At 36.0% G+C, this 14,895-nt stretch overlaps 2 protein-coding genes across 7 annotated transcripts in view; one reads left to right on the plus strand and one right to left on the minus strand.

Moving 5' to 3' along the window:
- The window catches only part of LOC112573336 (ATP-dependent RNA helicase DDX24-like), a 16,702-nt gene extending 1,919 nt beyond the window's left edge, over nucleotides 1–14,783 (plus strand). For all 3 annotated transcript variants that reach the window (XM_025253605.1, XM_025253604.1, XM_025253607.1), the window contains 18 exons: nucleotides 360–563; nucleotides 5,315–5,472; nucleotides 5,806–5,920; nucleotides 6,227–6,451; nucleotides 7,094–7,242; nucleotides 7,760–7,822; nucleotides 8,267–8,392; nucleotides 8,907–9,017; nucleotides 9,308–9,426; nucleotides 9,746–9,873; nucleotides 10,103–10,221; nucleotides 10,494–10,671; nucleotides 12,190–12,293; nucleotides 12,815–12,932; nucleotides 13,339–13,435; nucleotides 13,651–13,728; nucleotides 14,136–14,299; nucleotides 14,624–14,783. In XM_025253605.1, the coding sequence (XP_025109390.1) occupies nucleotides 527–563; nucleotides 5,315–5,472; nucleotides 5,806–5,920; nucleotides 6,227–6,451; nucleotides 7,094–7,242; nucleotides 7,760–7,822; nucleotides 8,267–8,392; nucleotides 8,907–9,017; nucleotides 9,308–9,426; nucleotides 9,746–9,873; nucleotides 10,103–10,221; nucleotides 10,494–10,671; nucleotides 12,190–12,293; nucleotides 12,815–12,932; nucleotides 13,339–13,435; nucleotides 13,651–13,728; nucleotides 14,136–14,299; nucleotides 14,624–14,691 (2,157 nt within the window). In that variant the 5' untranslated portion in view covers nucleotides 360–526 and the 3' untranslated portion in view covers nucleotides 14,692–14,783. The remainder of the gene's footprint in view (nucleotides 1–359; nucleotides 564–5,314; nucleotides 5,473–5,805; nucleotides 5,921–6,226; nucleotides 6,452–7,093; nucleotides 7,243–7,759; nucleotides 7,823–8,266; nucleotides 8,393–8,906; nucleotides 9,018–9,307; nucleotides 9,427–9,745; nucleotides 9,874–10,102; nucleotides 10,222–10,493; nucleotides 10,672–12,189; nucleotides 12,294–12,814; nucleotides 12,933–13,338; nucleotides 13,436–13,650; nucleotides 13,729–14,135; nucleotides 14,300–14,623) is intronic.
- On the minus strand, nucleotides 608–5,301 carry LOC112573339 (non-structural maintenance of chromosomes element 1 homolog). 4 transcript variants are annotated; one of them, XM_025253618.1, is made up of 8 exons: nucleotides 5,282–5,301; nucleotides 4,534–4,657; nucleotides 3,945–4,084; nucleotides 3,547–3,624; nucleotides 3,223–3,369; nucleotides 2,822–2,938; nucleotides 2,290–2,425; nucleotides 608–2,146 (listed from the first exon to the last, which is right to left on the minus strand). In XM_025253618.1, the coding sequence occupies exons 2-8, from the start codon at nucleotides 4,646–4,648 to the stop codon at nucleotides 2,079–2,081; spliced, it is 801 nt and encodes a 266-aa protein (XP_025109403.1). In that variant the 5' UTR covers nucleotides 4,649–4,657; nucleotides 5,282–5,301; the 3' UTR covers nucleotides 608–2,078. The 4 variants fall into 4 exon arrangements, with proteins under 4 accessions (XP_025109403.1, XP_025109401.1, XP_025109402.1 ...); XM_025253616.1 differs by lacking the exon at nucleotides 5,282–5,301 and adding an exon at nucleotides 5,040–5,217; XM_025253617.1 differs by lacking the exon at nucleotides 5,282–5,301 and adding an exon at nucleotides 4,969–5,217.
- Nucleotides 14,784–14,895: the final 112 nt, after the last annotated feature.

A 14,895-nucleotide genomic window follows, 5' to 3' on the forward strand; every position in this document is an offset into this window, starting at 1 on the left:
GACAGATGCTTCTCATCGGCTGCCCGTGACCTCTACATGTATAGACGATTTTGAGAATTATGCTTGCATGTAACCTTTAACCCCAAGCTGAAGGTAGACCACTTCCCCCGGTCTGTAACACTGTAAATAATATTGTACTCTGTAAAGTCCTGAGCCACTCGACAACGAAATGAACAAGATGTGGACAGCCCCAGGCAGTCGTTTTGTTGTGTTGAAAGAACGCGAGCACAGCCACAAACAGAAAAGAGTGCATTGGGAAAGAAATGGTCTTGTTAATAAATATTCTGTCCACTCTATGAACTTTCTAATAAACATATTTTACAGGCTCCAAACAGTTGTTTCCATTTGCTTTTCAATAGGAGCAGAGCACATTTTTCGCACACCTGATGACGAGGAGGCGGACTGTACAAGGAGGCTGGAGTTGTACAAGTGTTATCACACTGGCGAAACCACAGCTTGACCAAATAGAGCAAGCTATTTTTAAGTAGATAATTTTGTGTCCCACGAACGATGTTATCAATATCAAATGACCCTTGGAGGAAAAAAGGTTCGTCACCGTTCCGGTAAGAGATGCACATTCTAAAAATGTTAATTTTTTTTTTAAAAAAAAAGAATGCATGTATACACATGCAATTCCACAGTCTGCAACTACGACAAACTTCCTCCACGAAAACTAAAAAACTTATTTTATTACAACTTGATTTGTCTTTATTTCTAAGTTATTTGTATTTCTTAATGATTTTTATATTACACAGAACAACAGCAGTGTGACAGACACTGAGCGAAAATACGTTTAACCCGCAATGCCTATCAGTTCATATATTTTACTTACATCTGCAATTCCCTGGAGAAATTAAACACCGGCCATTAGAGTGAAAACAGCGTGCTTACCTTTGTCGCCAGGACAGCGAAGATGAAACAGATTTCGAAATGGGTTGTCATGGTTTGTTTTTTCACTTGTTGCTGCCTTTACGAGTTGATTTATACTTCTTTTTAGTATTATTATTATTTGTCGTTATGCCTTTTCCACGCGTTTCAAACTCTCTTCCTACTTTCATGCCCCTTTCAACTACCCACACATGCGCACTTGAAGATGAGGTGAGGAGGAGAGGAGAGGAGCTAGAGGTCATCTGGTGCAACTGCTGCAGGGGGTTATCAGTATTGGAGCTTCTACCCTGGCCGCCATTTCAGAGAACAAAAATTTATTAACTTAACGATATTTGTAATCACTTCCTTCAAATTCTGAACTTCCCAATTGTTAAAATGGAAAAAGATAGTTTTAAAAAATGTATGTTTACGTGTGATCGATCCCACAGTGCACCTTTTGTATTGTGCGCCCCACCCTGTCAGCAGGCAACATCAGGAACGGAAATCTGTAATAGCCTGAAGGGGGTGGGGAGTGGGTGTCAGAAGAGAAACGAGCAAATGATGAATCGGTTGTCGAAGGACCGGCTCAGACTCCATACCCAGCGCTGCGCCCTTAGATTGCCCCCCACAACCCATCCCTGCAGGCCCACGTGACCTACACTCATCTCCTCCCTCATTTCGATGTCAGTGTACAGTAGCCATAAGATGTCCTTCCTTGTAAACTTGTTTCGCACGTACATGCGACTCACGATTTGCATGCGTTCAAGATGCTCTTATGTGGAATAAAGCGTTTTTGGTTTCATCACTATCAAATGGTATCATCATCGGCATAATAGTAAACACGCAATTTGAAAAAAGTAATATGTTAGAGCTTTATTGTTAAAGCGCATTAAACACCTTTCTCCAGCATCAGCAGGGCATATAGCACTTGACAAACTAACACAAAGGTGCTTGCAGTATTATTGGTAATATCATCAGGTGCCACTATGGCAAATCAGGGCTAAGGGATTGATGCAATGATGATAATTGATGATGGATGATGATGATGAAAGTAACATGCACAACTAAACAACAGAATAGTACAATCTGCAGTTATAAAAAACTTCCAAGAATTTTTTTTTTACTACAATTACAACTCAGTTTGCAATTGTCTTTTTATTTTCTAATAATTTTATTTACATATTACACAGACTTTGTAGGGCTGATATGGTCTATGCCTCTGTTCTCTTTCGTTTGGACCTCTGTGGGGCTGGTGGATTATCTTGATTTCTTGAAGGGTCTGCGACAGAAAAAATAAAGTATGAGCTCCAAAATTTAGACCTTGCTTTTACCAAAATAAAAACGCGGCACAAAGCTATATGAAAACGAAAAGATTCAGCCTACACGCAATACACTCTACATTTGACAGCCAAACAAAATCACCTCGAGCATGCAAAAGTTCATGGGGCCAAGGTGCTCGACAGTCTTCATCTGGACAATGAGGATTGTTATTCTGTTGGAAGAATCTAGATGCACAGTGAGCATGAATTTTTAAACCACACTCCTCACAGCTTTGACCCTGAAACAACATTAGGAATTCATTCAATGTAACAATTTAAAATTGTGTATCTTATATATATGTGTGTGTGTGTGCACACGCATGTATGCATTCTTTAATTGCATCTAAATAAATGTCCTACATGGAGAGGCATGAATATTTAATTCATGAGGTCTTTTTTAAATTCTTAAAAAAGAATGTGACAAGCTTTGAGCAAGATCTCTTATTGATTGTATAGAATAAATTCAACAGCCACCAGTTTTAAAAATATATTTATAAGGATGTAACTTTATCAAAAAATGTAGCTGTAATGTTCTTTTTTTAATCTCTCTCCCATATAGGAACTAAAACATGCATCAGATCATATGCATCTACACACTCATTCATTGCTATCTGCATCCACAAAGGAACACATACTCTCAGGCAAAGCTGCTTGCAGATGTTGCAGAGTTTACAGGAATCTTGATATACCTCCCTGATGTACTGTTCCAGTTCCAAAATGCAGCGGACAGAGAGAGAGACAGAACCCTCCTTCTGCAACATCAAAAGCAAATGCTGCTGCTTTTATTTCTTTATCTAGCTCAATAATTTCTCAATCCACTCACCCTTATACCTGCCTACCCTCTCTCACATGCACACACACATACACATGTGCAGAATACCTTAATAAACACAAGCTTTGATGAATTAAACCTATCACAAATACTCCTCCACAGATTACTGAAAAAAATATCTAAAAGTTTGAAATGTATGATTTTTAAAATAAAGCTTTTGATGAGTGAAATTTTTACAGTGAATACCAAATACAACAGTCTCACCTGCACAATCCACCTGTCTTGCTCTAGTCTTTCAAGCAGATCCTGGGCATCAGCTTTGCTTAGCTTTCTGTCTAGGTTTTCCGAGGTAGTGATATTTAGAGCAGCCACTGACCCAACCATTCCGTCTGATTCAACTATCTTTTCCACCTAAAAACATTTATATACAACTCTAAAGAGAATAAAAAGCATTCTATTTCAAAAAAATATTTGATTTTTTAGAAATATATTTTCTGCATGCTAAGCTACATGTATTACAATTTAAAAACATTTTAATTTTGGATTTTGAATCTTTAAGGGAATATTTATTACACAGTTAAATCTTACCAGTTTTTTGAAGAACTCAAGTTCAGTGGCTGTATAGTCTGATGCCAGCCTGGTAATGTTGTTCTCTACATTATTAATCTGGCAAGACAAATATTTATTTAAAAAAATAAGAATCCATGGACAATAATTTATTTGCAGAATATTTTACTTATTATAGTGGTAATAGCATGACATTGTATAACTCTATACCATAACAGCATGCATGAAGGGCAACAATAAGAAAATCCAAAGAAAAATTAAAAGAAACTTAGAAATAGATTCACACAATTTATTCAAATTAACACAATTGATATTGCTCTTTAAAATGTTGCTCACATAAACATAACAATAATCACAAATCATAATTTATTTTCATTTGCCCTATATTATCATCAAACAGGAGACTGAAATTTACTTGCCAGGCAATAAAAGTTAGTCCCATCTTCTTCACTAACACCCTTCTTAATTTCCAAATGAAATGCCTGAATTTTGGCATTAATTAGATGAATTAATTCCACAAGCCGACTGCGGCGATCTTCTTCGGTGTCACCATAGCTTACTGTTTATATAATGAATAAATCATTAATAAAAGAGTGTTCCTTTATATAATAAACTTCTGTTACAGACGTCTAAATAGGTCTTTTCAAACCCAAGGCTTATTAAGTAAGCATGATGGAATAATGATGATGAAAAAGCATGACACCAGGCTGACATTCTGTTAAATTATTAATATTAATTAAAGCGAGTAATTCCTAACAAAGATGACATAGTTCTTCTAAAAAATCAGAAAGCACATGAGATCCTATACATTTGCTTTGGTCTGGAATAGTAGAATGGCATAATAACATGTCATAGAAAACATAAACAAAGCTCATAGATCTTTATGCTGAATCTGTAAGTACCAGCGAGGAAAATGTAAGAGATAAAAAGAGTAGGAGAGAGAAAGGAGATAAGAAATGAATAGTGAAAGTTCTATTACATTCATTACTAATGTTATAACCACCTCACCCTCAAACCGCTCACAGCATGATCTATGAAGTTCCTTCACTTCCTTGCCATTAAGCATTCCTTTTGCCATAAAAGCCTGAAGAAACATGGTATGGGCTGGGGTCATTACCGACATTGTGTTCCACTGAAACAAGTTTTTTCTTTGACTAAGTAATTTTATAAAGGGAAATAAAAATAGGCCCTTAAAAATTACTGCAATGACATTGCCTGAATTTTCTATTTATGAATTTCTTTAAAATTATTTTATGCCATTCTTAAGAGATAGAAAAACAAAACATGCTTTATAATAAGAGAACATTAAAACATTAGAATGTATACAACCTCTTCCAAAAATCCATAAAAAGAGGAACTGGCTCACAGGCTATTTTAGAATCATTCACACACATGCACTGCAATTTTAATGTAGATTCAGTAGGGAGGAAGTTAATGACTGACATGCCTAGAAGAGCATTCTTTAATCTAATGATAGCTTTGGTTTAAAGAAAGCAAAAGTCTTCATCTATTACACTTCCACATAAACTTGGCGGCAACCTGGGAAAGTGAAATTTGCGAGTAACTTCCCTTTCAATGTCTCGAACAATTGTTTATAAAATATTTAACAAAAAAGCTCAGAATAATATAATCTGAAAATAATATGTAAAATTAACTAAGATTTACATAATTAATGCATAAATAGCAATTCAGAGTAACTAAAGGCTGACTTAACTAAATAAGTGTACGGTCTACGATGTTTGATATTTTCACTCACAGAGTTGTCTCTGTTTTCACTCCTTCCTGTTAGAGAGCTCCTTTGTTGTATACAATATGGCGTTCGTCCACGTGAAACCTAAATCACAGTGGAAGACTGTGGATATATCAGCATCTCTTATATCTGGAACCAACTTCAACGATTTGATTGAACTACAGGAATTATCGGATTATGAGCTCGAGGAGATCGATGTAACATATTTATTTACAGATTTATAAGGAGTTAATTGATGAATAATACAGATCAGGCAAGAATGGTGATAGATTCGTAATGTTATTTAATAACGATAACTTACTATTTGCTTGCCTAGCTTCTTTACTGTCAAGAATGATAAGTAAACCTACGCGTATCTTTGAAAAAAATGATAAGAATGTGTTTCTGGTTTATTAAGAAAGGTAAAATTAAGCCGACAGAAGGAGAGAACTGTGCTCTATCCGCTTGCCTAGCTCAAAACATGATAACAGTTTTGTAGGTATTGCTTGTTTTTTTCCAACCAAATATTGTGGTAAATTTGTGGTTTTTAGAAAGGAGCATATGCAGAGGAGAGCACAAGAAAGAAAAAGTCCAAAAAGAAGAGACAGGATCAAGATTTACTTGAGGAAGATTGCGATACAAAATCTGAAGATCATCAATTAAATGGTACCTGCTCATGTTAAGATATGCGTGATTGATATTGTGTGTGTTTGTGTGCAGTACACACAGATTTGAGTGAATGAGTAATGGTATTACATAATGCAGTGTTTAGATATGTGTGTGGTCACAACAAAAGTAGTTTTTCACTACTGACTAAATAAAGGTTGGGAGGGGGGCAGGTCTGGATGCTGAATGAGAGAGAGAGCTCAATATTTACAAATATGTGCCTATATATATATATTACACAGAAAAACAGAGTGAAAAAAAATTTACCGAAAGGGAGGAAGGGTTAATAGTATCTCTCATTTTCAGCCTCTGAAGATGAAGAAGAAGAATTCCAGCCTGAGTTAAAGCTTAATGTGAAAGGAGCTGAAAATAAAAAACGTCAGGAGAAAGACAGACAGAAAAAGAAGAAAAGAAAAAAGAAGCAGAAGAAAGGGAATGTGTTGAGTGTAGATTCAGACATAACTGCAGATAACGAACTGTCTGTCATGAAAACAAACCATGAAGAAAGTTCTGGTATCAACAAAATGAAAGGCAAGATTTTTTAACTATGAATTGCAATGACATATTTTGTGCATTCAAATCTTCACTTACAGTTCACACCTGTGAATGCAAACATCTTAATAGCTATAGCTCAAATGCGTCAATGCACCCATATTGAATGAGTTATTCCTTTGAATTTCTTTACATTGTAATTAATGTTTCATAACATTTATACAATTTTATTGTCATACACACACTATATAATGATAATAAATGCAAAATTTGTAAAGCACATACTAAGGAGCATGCTTTTAGCACCTGAAAACAAGAACGAGACATGGACAACATATGAGGGGGGGGATTGGCGTTTTACGCCGTGCCAGCAACTAAGGCTATATTACGGCAAGGCAGCCAGTCCTGTAAACAGATGCCACTTGCAGAGAAAGAACAGCGTGCCCGAGACGAGAAATGAACTCTGGGCAGCCAACCTTCACTGTATTGGTGACAGGCACTAACCGTTGCGCCACTGGACCGCTGACAACATATGAGGGACAGGAAACCAAAAGAATAACACATGAACTAAGAAGGAATAAACTACAGTACTAATGATGAATAAAAACAAGTACAGAAAATGGGGAGAGGAACCAAATAGCAAGAATGTATATATAGTCACCATTTCTTACAATCATACAGATATGGAGGCATGGGACGGTTTAGGTGTCCCAGACCTGGTTCTGGCAGCACTACAGGACCAAGGCTTTACTGCACCAACTCCAATCCAGACTCTTACAATCCCTCATGCTATTCGTGACCGGCTTGACATTATTGGTGCAGCAGAAACTGTGAGTTTTTCATTGCTTACATTTAAATTAGAAAATTTTGTTTTTTGGCATCCCAAGCTCGTAGCTTTAATATTTATCTCGTAGATTTAGCCATGCTATTGTAATGGCCTTAAGATCAGATTAGAAAGTCTTCTGTCTTCCTTAACGTTAAAGAACACTCAGTACTCCGCAAAATAGTTTTGTCAGTTGGCTAAATATGTAGAATCTAAATATTGTGAGATGTTTGAGCATTAGGGTTAAGGTTGAAAATTAAGCATGTTGAGATGAACATGTTATGAGCATATTCAAAGTTTAGGAATTTTGGTGTTTTCACTGTTTCTCTTTTAAAATACAACAGTGGGATATCTAGGCTTAATAAATATTTTTAGTTTTACTATCTGTCTAGTGGCATACGTAAAACCAAACTAAGAATTTTGAGTATATGTGTATTTGTTTGCTTTTTCACACGTATTTTCATAACAGCACTTCCACATGGATTGCAATGAAAGTAATGAATGATTATTTTTATTCATCCTAGGGAAGTGGCAAGACCTTGGCCTTTGGTATTCCTGTATTAAATCACATTATTAAGAAACTAAATGTGAGTATATGTGTGTATATGTATATAATATAGATTATCTTGTAACAAGTGATTTTCTATGTATGTACATTTGTCATTATGTCAATGTTTATATGTGTTCTTGTGACATTGTCCACCACTCACTATATGTGTCCTTAAAGCAATACTTCATCTTTATGTATCCTACTCTGTGTCAGTAACAATGCATTCATTCTCCTCAGTCATGTGACCTACATGTATATTTATTACCTGTAGTGGTCAGTATTTCTCCTTTCTTTGTACCAGAGATGTTCCAAATCATGGAGGTACAGTTCTTTATTTTAAATATTTGAAATAATAATAAGTGAACTGTATGTGCAAGATTCTTTGTTGTTAACATTAGCATATGATCATTTATGCTAATCGTAAATTATTGACAGATGAGTAAAAAAAATAAGCTAGTGATGTTTTTTTTCAATTTTGCAGCTGACAGGAGAAAAAGTTACCAGAGATTTGCAGGGCCCTCTGGCATTAATTTTAGAACCAACTAGAGAGCTAGCTATTCAAGTGATGAAGCACCTTAATGCTGCAGCTAAACATTTACAGATAAAGGTAATCCATTTTTTTATTTTAGGTTTTTGGCTGGATGGTCTAAATTTTCAGCAGTGAAGAATGCTTAACGTTTGACATTAGAATAACACTTCGGAGTATCAATTATCAGTAGTTAGAGACATCTTTTGGTCAGGGAAGACTGCATCGAGCAAGAGAGATTATTTTAGCATGTCTGTCTTAAATGCTTTCAGTTAAGCATTTGAGGTCTACTTCAGACTAGTGGGGAGATAATGCTCTGTCATAGAGCCACATGTACAGGCAGAACTTCCATTACTATTTTGATAACAGGCGGATGCCTTCCATAGTTTTTATGTCATTTACAGTCGATTTTTCCTGGTAAGCACTAAACATTTTAAAGTATATTTCAAAATTTCACAATTTAATCACATGTATCTGTTTGCATACCAAGATGCATATATGAGTATACACATTCATTCTCAACATTTGTTATGATGAAGGGTTACAAGTATTTTTTATTCATACATCACACCTATAGTCATTTATTTAAACACAGGCTGTGACAGTAATTGGGGGCATGTCAGTCCAGAAACAAGCACGACTTTTGGCTCATCGGCCAGAAATCATCATCGCTACACCAGGCAGATTGTGGGAACTGATTGAGGAGGTGAGAGTGTCATTATAAAGAAGTATATTTTGTTCTTTAAACATAGCATCTTCATTTCGCCTTTATAATCAGTCATCTGAATTAACCTGTTTTCCTATCCTGCATGGTGATTGTGAATTCTTATGTACTGTTATTGATGTTCTGACACTCGTATATGCTAAGCTTTTGTTTGGGTACAGATTTTCACTTTTTAAGATTACAATTTCTTTTATATTCTCAGTTTCTCACAATTGATAAACAGTTCTTTGGCTGGTTGGTGTGTGTATATCTGCATGAGTCTATGTTTCTAGGGACAAGAGCATTTGCAGAAACTGAATGCTGTGGAGCAACTTGTTGTAGATGAGGCTGACCGCATGGTCGAGAAAGGCCACTTTGAAGAGCTCAGCAAAATTCTTGCCCTAGTGAACTCGTTAGTAGTGCTTGCATTGAAATTTCTTTATCTGTGAAAGAAATGTGTTCTGGTCATTTTTAATGAGTTCATAATATTTTGCAGTATCTAAGAATAAACCTTTAGCAGTAACATATGAAAGTATCTCTGTTCAAAGATTCGATGTTTGAACAATATAAGTTTTATGTGGGCTTAGATATTTCAATGCTTTGTTGTAAAATCTTTGAAGAAATACAAAATAGTGCATTGCTTACAAATGTATCTTTCACAGGAGCAAAGCACGTTTGCATGTTAGCTACTTTTCAGGCTGCATGTAACAAGATTAAGCCTGTGTTTACAGAGATGAAGTGAAGAGAAAGACGAGGCAGACATATATCTTTTCAGCCACTCTGACTATGGAGCAGGTTCAGCCAAACAGACAAATCAAGAAGAGAAAGGTTGAAAAAAATGCTCTAAAACATAAGCTAGGTTAGATTTTTTTCTTCTTTTATTTATTTTATTTATTTAATTTTTTTTTTTCCATTCTCAACTTCATTTTGTTGTAACGTGTTGCAGTGTGGTATAGTGTTAAACTTAATTAACAATTTCCCGTGTTCTTCTCTGCTACTTCATCTGAAGTTAACAATGGCTACAATATACAGTTACTGAAATGGTCAAATGAAAATGTCTAAAATAGAAGACATTGATATATTGGCAGATCAACTGGTGGAACAGATGGGGATTAAAGGCAAGCCAAAAGTGGTTGATTTAACCCGCAAGGAGGCCGTTGTCCACACTCTCACAGAAGCTAAAATTAACTGCCAGGCTGATGAGAAGGTTTGTCTTCAAGCAGTTTAGTTAAGGTAAAAAATTAATGCATGCCACATAGGGACCAACAATTGTTCAAAGTGACAAGTAGATAAATAGATCATTCCTAATTATGTTCCTGCTTATGAATGGGTAGGAGAAAGTATGATGGATCATTATGGTTCCAGAACCTTAGATGCAGCATGGATTTACCTTCCAGCAACTCTTTACTTACTCAGGATATGCCAAAGGGCACAAATCTATTTTATTCCTGAAGTAGATTAATATATGTTTGATTGCAGGATCTGTATTTATACTACCTCCTTCATCAGTATGGTGGTCGTACTCTGGTTTTCTGCAACAGCAAGGATTGCATACGCCGTCTAGTGTCAATTTTTACCTTGCTGAACTGCAATCCCCTTCCACTGCATGCTGACATGCATCAGAGCCAGCGCCTAAAGAATCTCGACCGATTCACAGGTACTTATATGGCATATAACACTGCCAGCTCATCAGGACTATATTTTAAGATCCTTTGATCCATGGGATGTTACAAGAATAAAGATGATCGTTATATGTGTAAATGATTTCTCAGAACTGATTTTTTTCCCCCCAAGATGGCCGCTCCTCGTTTTGCGACATATATAGCTCTTAATTCTATCTGCATTCTTCTTCATATCCTTTGATATTTTACTGTACCTGTATTGTGTACTCAACATGTGTTAGAGTGTTGCAAGTATGTGCAGTAATGATGATAATTATGTGTACATTCTTTGCTAGACCCATTTTTCCACTTCAGTTGCTTGTGTTTCTTAGCACTGAACAACAAGATGGTGAATGACTTCTCCATTAGTGCTGGCCCCTGGCTTTACTTCTTTCATGAGCTTTTGCTTCTTCGCTCCTCTTCCTCTGTTATCTAGAGCTTTTTGTGATCTACATGCCAACATTTTTTTGTACTTTCCATATAGCATTTGCAAACCTAAAAATAGAAGGCATGGAGGCAACATGAAGCAGACACTGTAGAATTTATGCCTTGATAACAGCCTACCTTCCATCTGTCCTATTATGAAGTGCCCATAGTAAGAGTGATGAGCTGAAGCATTGATTCGCCACTTCTGATTACATAGGGATACATGCTTGCTGGCAGTGTACTGATTACATAGGGATGGATATATGCTTGCTGGCATTGTACTGAAACTTGGTTGAATGAAAGGGACTCTGATTTCGACAGCACTGGCTTCTGCAGCTTGTTTAGACCAGATAGATCTGCCACAATTACTGGTAATGCATGTGGTGGAAGTGGCTGTTTTTTATGTCAACAAAATGTACAGTAATAAGGTGATTCTTTGAGAATGAATGTGGACTCAACCTTGAACTTTTCATGACTTCTCTGCACCATTTTACATACCCACAGAATTCCCCAGTGCATTGCAGATGTAACACATAATCTTGACTCAATTTGTCCTGATCTCTACCCTTGCTCAGTCTCTGTGCATCATATCTGAGTATATCTTTTGTACTAGTTTATAAACCCATTTTAAAATGGGTGTGCTGAACAGTATATTCCACCAAGTGCTGGACTGTGGATAGTGTTGCAAGCTTACAAGGCTGTTTTGTTGATGATTTCTAATTTTCTTCATGCACAAAGATAGTAGCAAGCATATAAAGTACGACAAGCCTAAACACTGACTAGGGAACTAAAACTGCCATCATGAGCACTTAAAGTCTAAGAACAGGGATCATTTTTTGGGGGAGGCTGCCCTTGTCTGTGGAAAAATTTTCATTATGAAAGGAAAGCTAACCTGTATTTAGCAGACACCACCACTGACAAAAGAGAATCATGTAAGTGCTGACCAAAAAATACCATGTTTTCCATGATCTTGTATTACCACTAAAGGGAAAATATTAATTTTTTTTTTTTGTCGTTCTCCATCATTTTTTTATTTTAATTTGTTATGGGCTATTTTGCAACCTTATTTCCTCCATATTTTGTTTCAGAAAAGACCAAAAGCTTACTGCTTGCTTCAGATGTTGCTGCTAGGGGATTAGATATTCCCAATGTTGACCATGTCATTCATTACCAAGTACCACGCACTGTGGAGGTAAATAACTGCAAAAATGATTTTTCTGCTATTTTTAGTTTGTGTTCCTTTCTATTTGATAGATTGTCTCTCTCCCCCTTCCTCCCAGGTTTTTGAAATCATTGAAAAAGCTGTTTGCCATTTATAAATCTGTTAGATCTCAAAAAGACAAACTGTCTAATTACTGCCAACATTGATTCCTTCATAAAGTTGCTTATTGTTCTAGAATGGTTAATTGTTAAGATAAAACATCACCAAAGTTATGCTGTTCATTTAGGCTATATTGCTATATGTCAGTAGTGAAAAGAAGAAATAATGTTTTTCAGCTATGCAGGAAGTAATATGAATCAATTCCCACTCATTTATATTTTGATGTAAAGTTATGAAAACCACATAGAAATTTACCACAAGTGCGGAAGGACGTATTTTTTGGTAGGACATCTGGGGTAGGGAGAAAATCAAACATTCACATCAAGTTAAAATACAATTAGCTTTCAGAAAACGGTAATAATAATTAGTCTCATCTAACCTTTTCTTTTTAGAATTATGTGCACCGCAGTGGCCGTACAGCCAGAGCATCTAAAGAAGGTCTCAGTGTTATTTTGGTGTCTCCTGAGGACATCTCAAACTTTCGAAAAATCGTCAATCACATCAAACAAGGTAGGTTGTGATGTGTGGGCAAGGACTATCCAGTTTGCTGCCTGTAATATTTTTAAGTTTGAATTCTTCGTATTAATCTTGCTTATGTTGCTTCTTAATTTACATTTTTACTGCATAGTTTTCTTTTTTGGTCATGATGATTTAAAGTTTAAGGCATTTTCTCATTTCAAATAAAGAGCAGCTACTCTGTGGTAGGCCGTGAAAGGTAATTTCTCCGCTATGGTTTATTGGTGGGTTGACATAGTTCAGACTGGGCATGTACTAATGTGGCAGAACTGAATCATGCTATTGATAATATCTTTAATCATTTTTACCTGATGTCATTTATTAAAATCCTATATTGTTGCATTCAAGTCTTTTGTGCTGCATGAGATAAAAGTCCAATGCATTAATTTCAATTAATCAGGGTCTGACCTGCCTGATTTCCCCATGGAGATAGATACTCTTCATCATCTGAAATCACACGTAGCTCTGGCTTGCGAGATTGACAAACAAGAGCACCGGTTTGTTATCTTTTCTTTTCTTGCTACAACCAAATGACTGCATATTCAAACACCATTGATCTTTGCCAGAGTCTTAGGCCATAAACAGATGTTGTCATGCTTATAAACTGCAAATAGAAGCACATTTAATGAAATATAATTACTAGGTTTCCAAGATTTTTTATCACTGCATACACTCTTGGAAGTGGGATTTTGCATATCATTGTTTCTTGCAGGTTAATGAAGCAGAAGCGCAATAAGAACTGGATGCAGAAGGCTGCAGAAGAGATGGACATTGAGCTTGACAGAGATCTGTATCCACAATAACATTAAAAATATTTCTGGCTTATGGTCATGCATAAACTTGTCTCAGAGCATGTGCACCTTTCAGAGCAATTCACATTAACCTAATCATTGCATTACCTAAATGGTCTCTGTCAATGTGGATTTTTTTCACGAAGAGTTAACACAGTATACTACTTATCTCATAACCTTTTGATAACATAGTAATGCAGTTTTAGTGTTTAGTTTCCATGTTAGAAATGCTTATTTTTATGCTTTATTTCAATCTTAATTTTTTTACGTAGTCGTTTAAGTGTCATCTTTTTCTTGGGGATAGAAGGGGTCAGGTTTGTCCTGTTTTGTGGGAGAGAAAATATGAATGAGTTCACACCATCTCAAGAGGTGATAGGCAAGTTGATGATCCTTAACCCCAATATAGACTGGGTGATGATGAAGATGAAGATAGGAAAGAGAATCAGCTAAAACAGCAACTGAAAAGACTTAAAGCCCAGCTGCAAGTCATTCTCAAGCAGCCAGTGCTTCCCTCGAAGTTCTCCAGCCGTTATCTCACAAAAACAGGCCATCTTGTGTTGCCAGTCCAAAGTATGTTGGCAGGCTTTGTGTGCATGTTATCTCTTCTTTGTCAAACAGCATAAACATTTTGTATTCTCTTTATAATTCATAAATACATGTAATGTTAGGTGCGTCTGCACATGTACTTGTTGTGAGGACATCCTTTTTTGGCAGTGCACAGCTTGTTTTTCATATAAGCAATTGATTAAAATCTTTTTGTAAGAGTAGATGTGTGCAAAAGTCTTTCATATTTACAGAACATAGCTATTTCAGTCTGTGGTGTTTTACGAAAATCATTATGCGCATCATGTGAAGACTTCATTTCTGAGTATTATTATGGATTTTATGTTGCAGACACATCATCCAGTGCCGTTGCAGACTTGAAAACTACTGTGAAAAAGAGGAAACACCAAGAAATATGAAGAGGGTGCTGAGGGCCATGCTTGTATTTTAAAATGTGTGGCATCTTTTTGTACAAAAAAGCCATTTAAATGATTGAAGTTGTTAGTCTTGAGGGGTTTTGTTGCCTGTTTGTGCAGGTTTCTCAGTTGTGCATGATCATTAGTACTCTGAAGCCTTTAATTTGTACTTGAACTCTTATTCATGAATATTATTTACAACACGTT

The sequence above is a fragment of the Pomacea canaliculata genome, linkage group LG10 (genome assembly GCF_003073045.1).
Source record: "Pomacea canaliculata isolate SZHN2017 linkage group LG10, ASM307304v1, whole genome shotgun sequence".
Classification (NCBI taxonomy): Eukaryota; Metazoa; Mollusca; class Gastropoda; order Architaenioglossa; family Ampullariidae; genus Pomacea; species Pomacea canaliculata.

Bases quoted from the DNA above. Each gene is read 5' to 3' on its own strand.
- LOC112573339 (XM_025253618.1), bottom strand. From the start codon at position 4,648: ATGTCGGTAATGACCCCAGCCCATACCATGTTTCTTCAGGCTTTTATG. The intron at 2,426-2,821 runs GTATGTGTTCCT...ATGTTGTTTCAG, and splicing joins GCAAGCAGCTTTGCCTGAGA to GGTCAAAGCTGTGAGGAGTG. The intron at 2,147-2,289 runs GTGATTTTGTTT...TTTCTGTCGCAG, and splicing joins TGAACTTTTGCATGCTCGAG to ACCCTTCAAGAAATCAAGAT.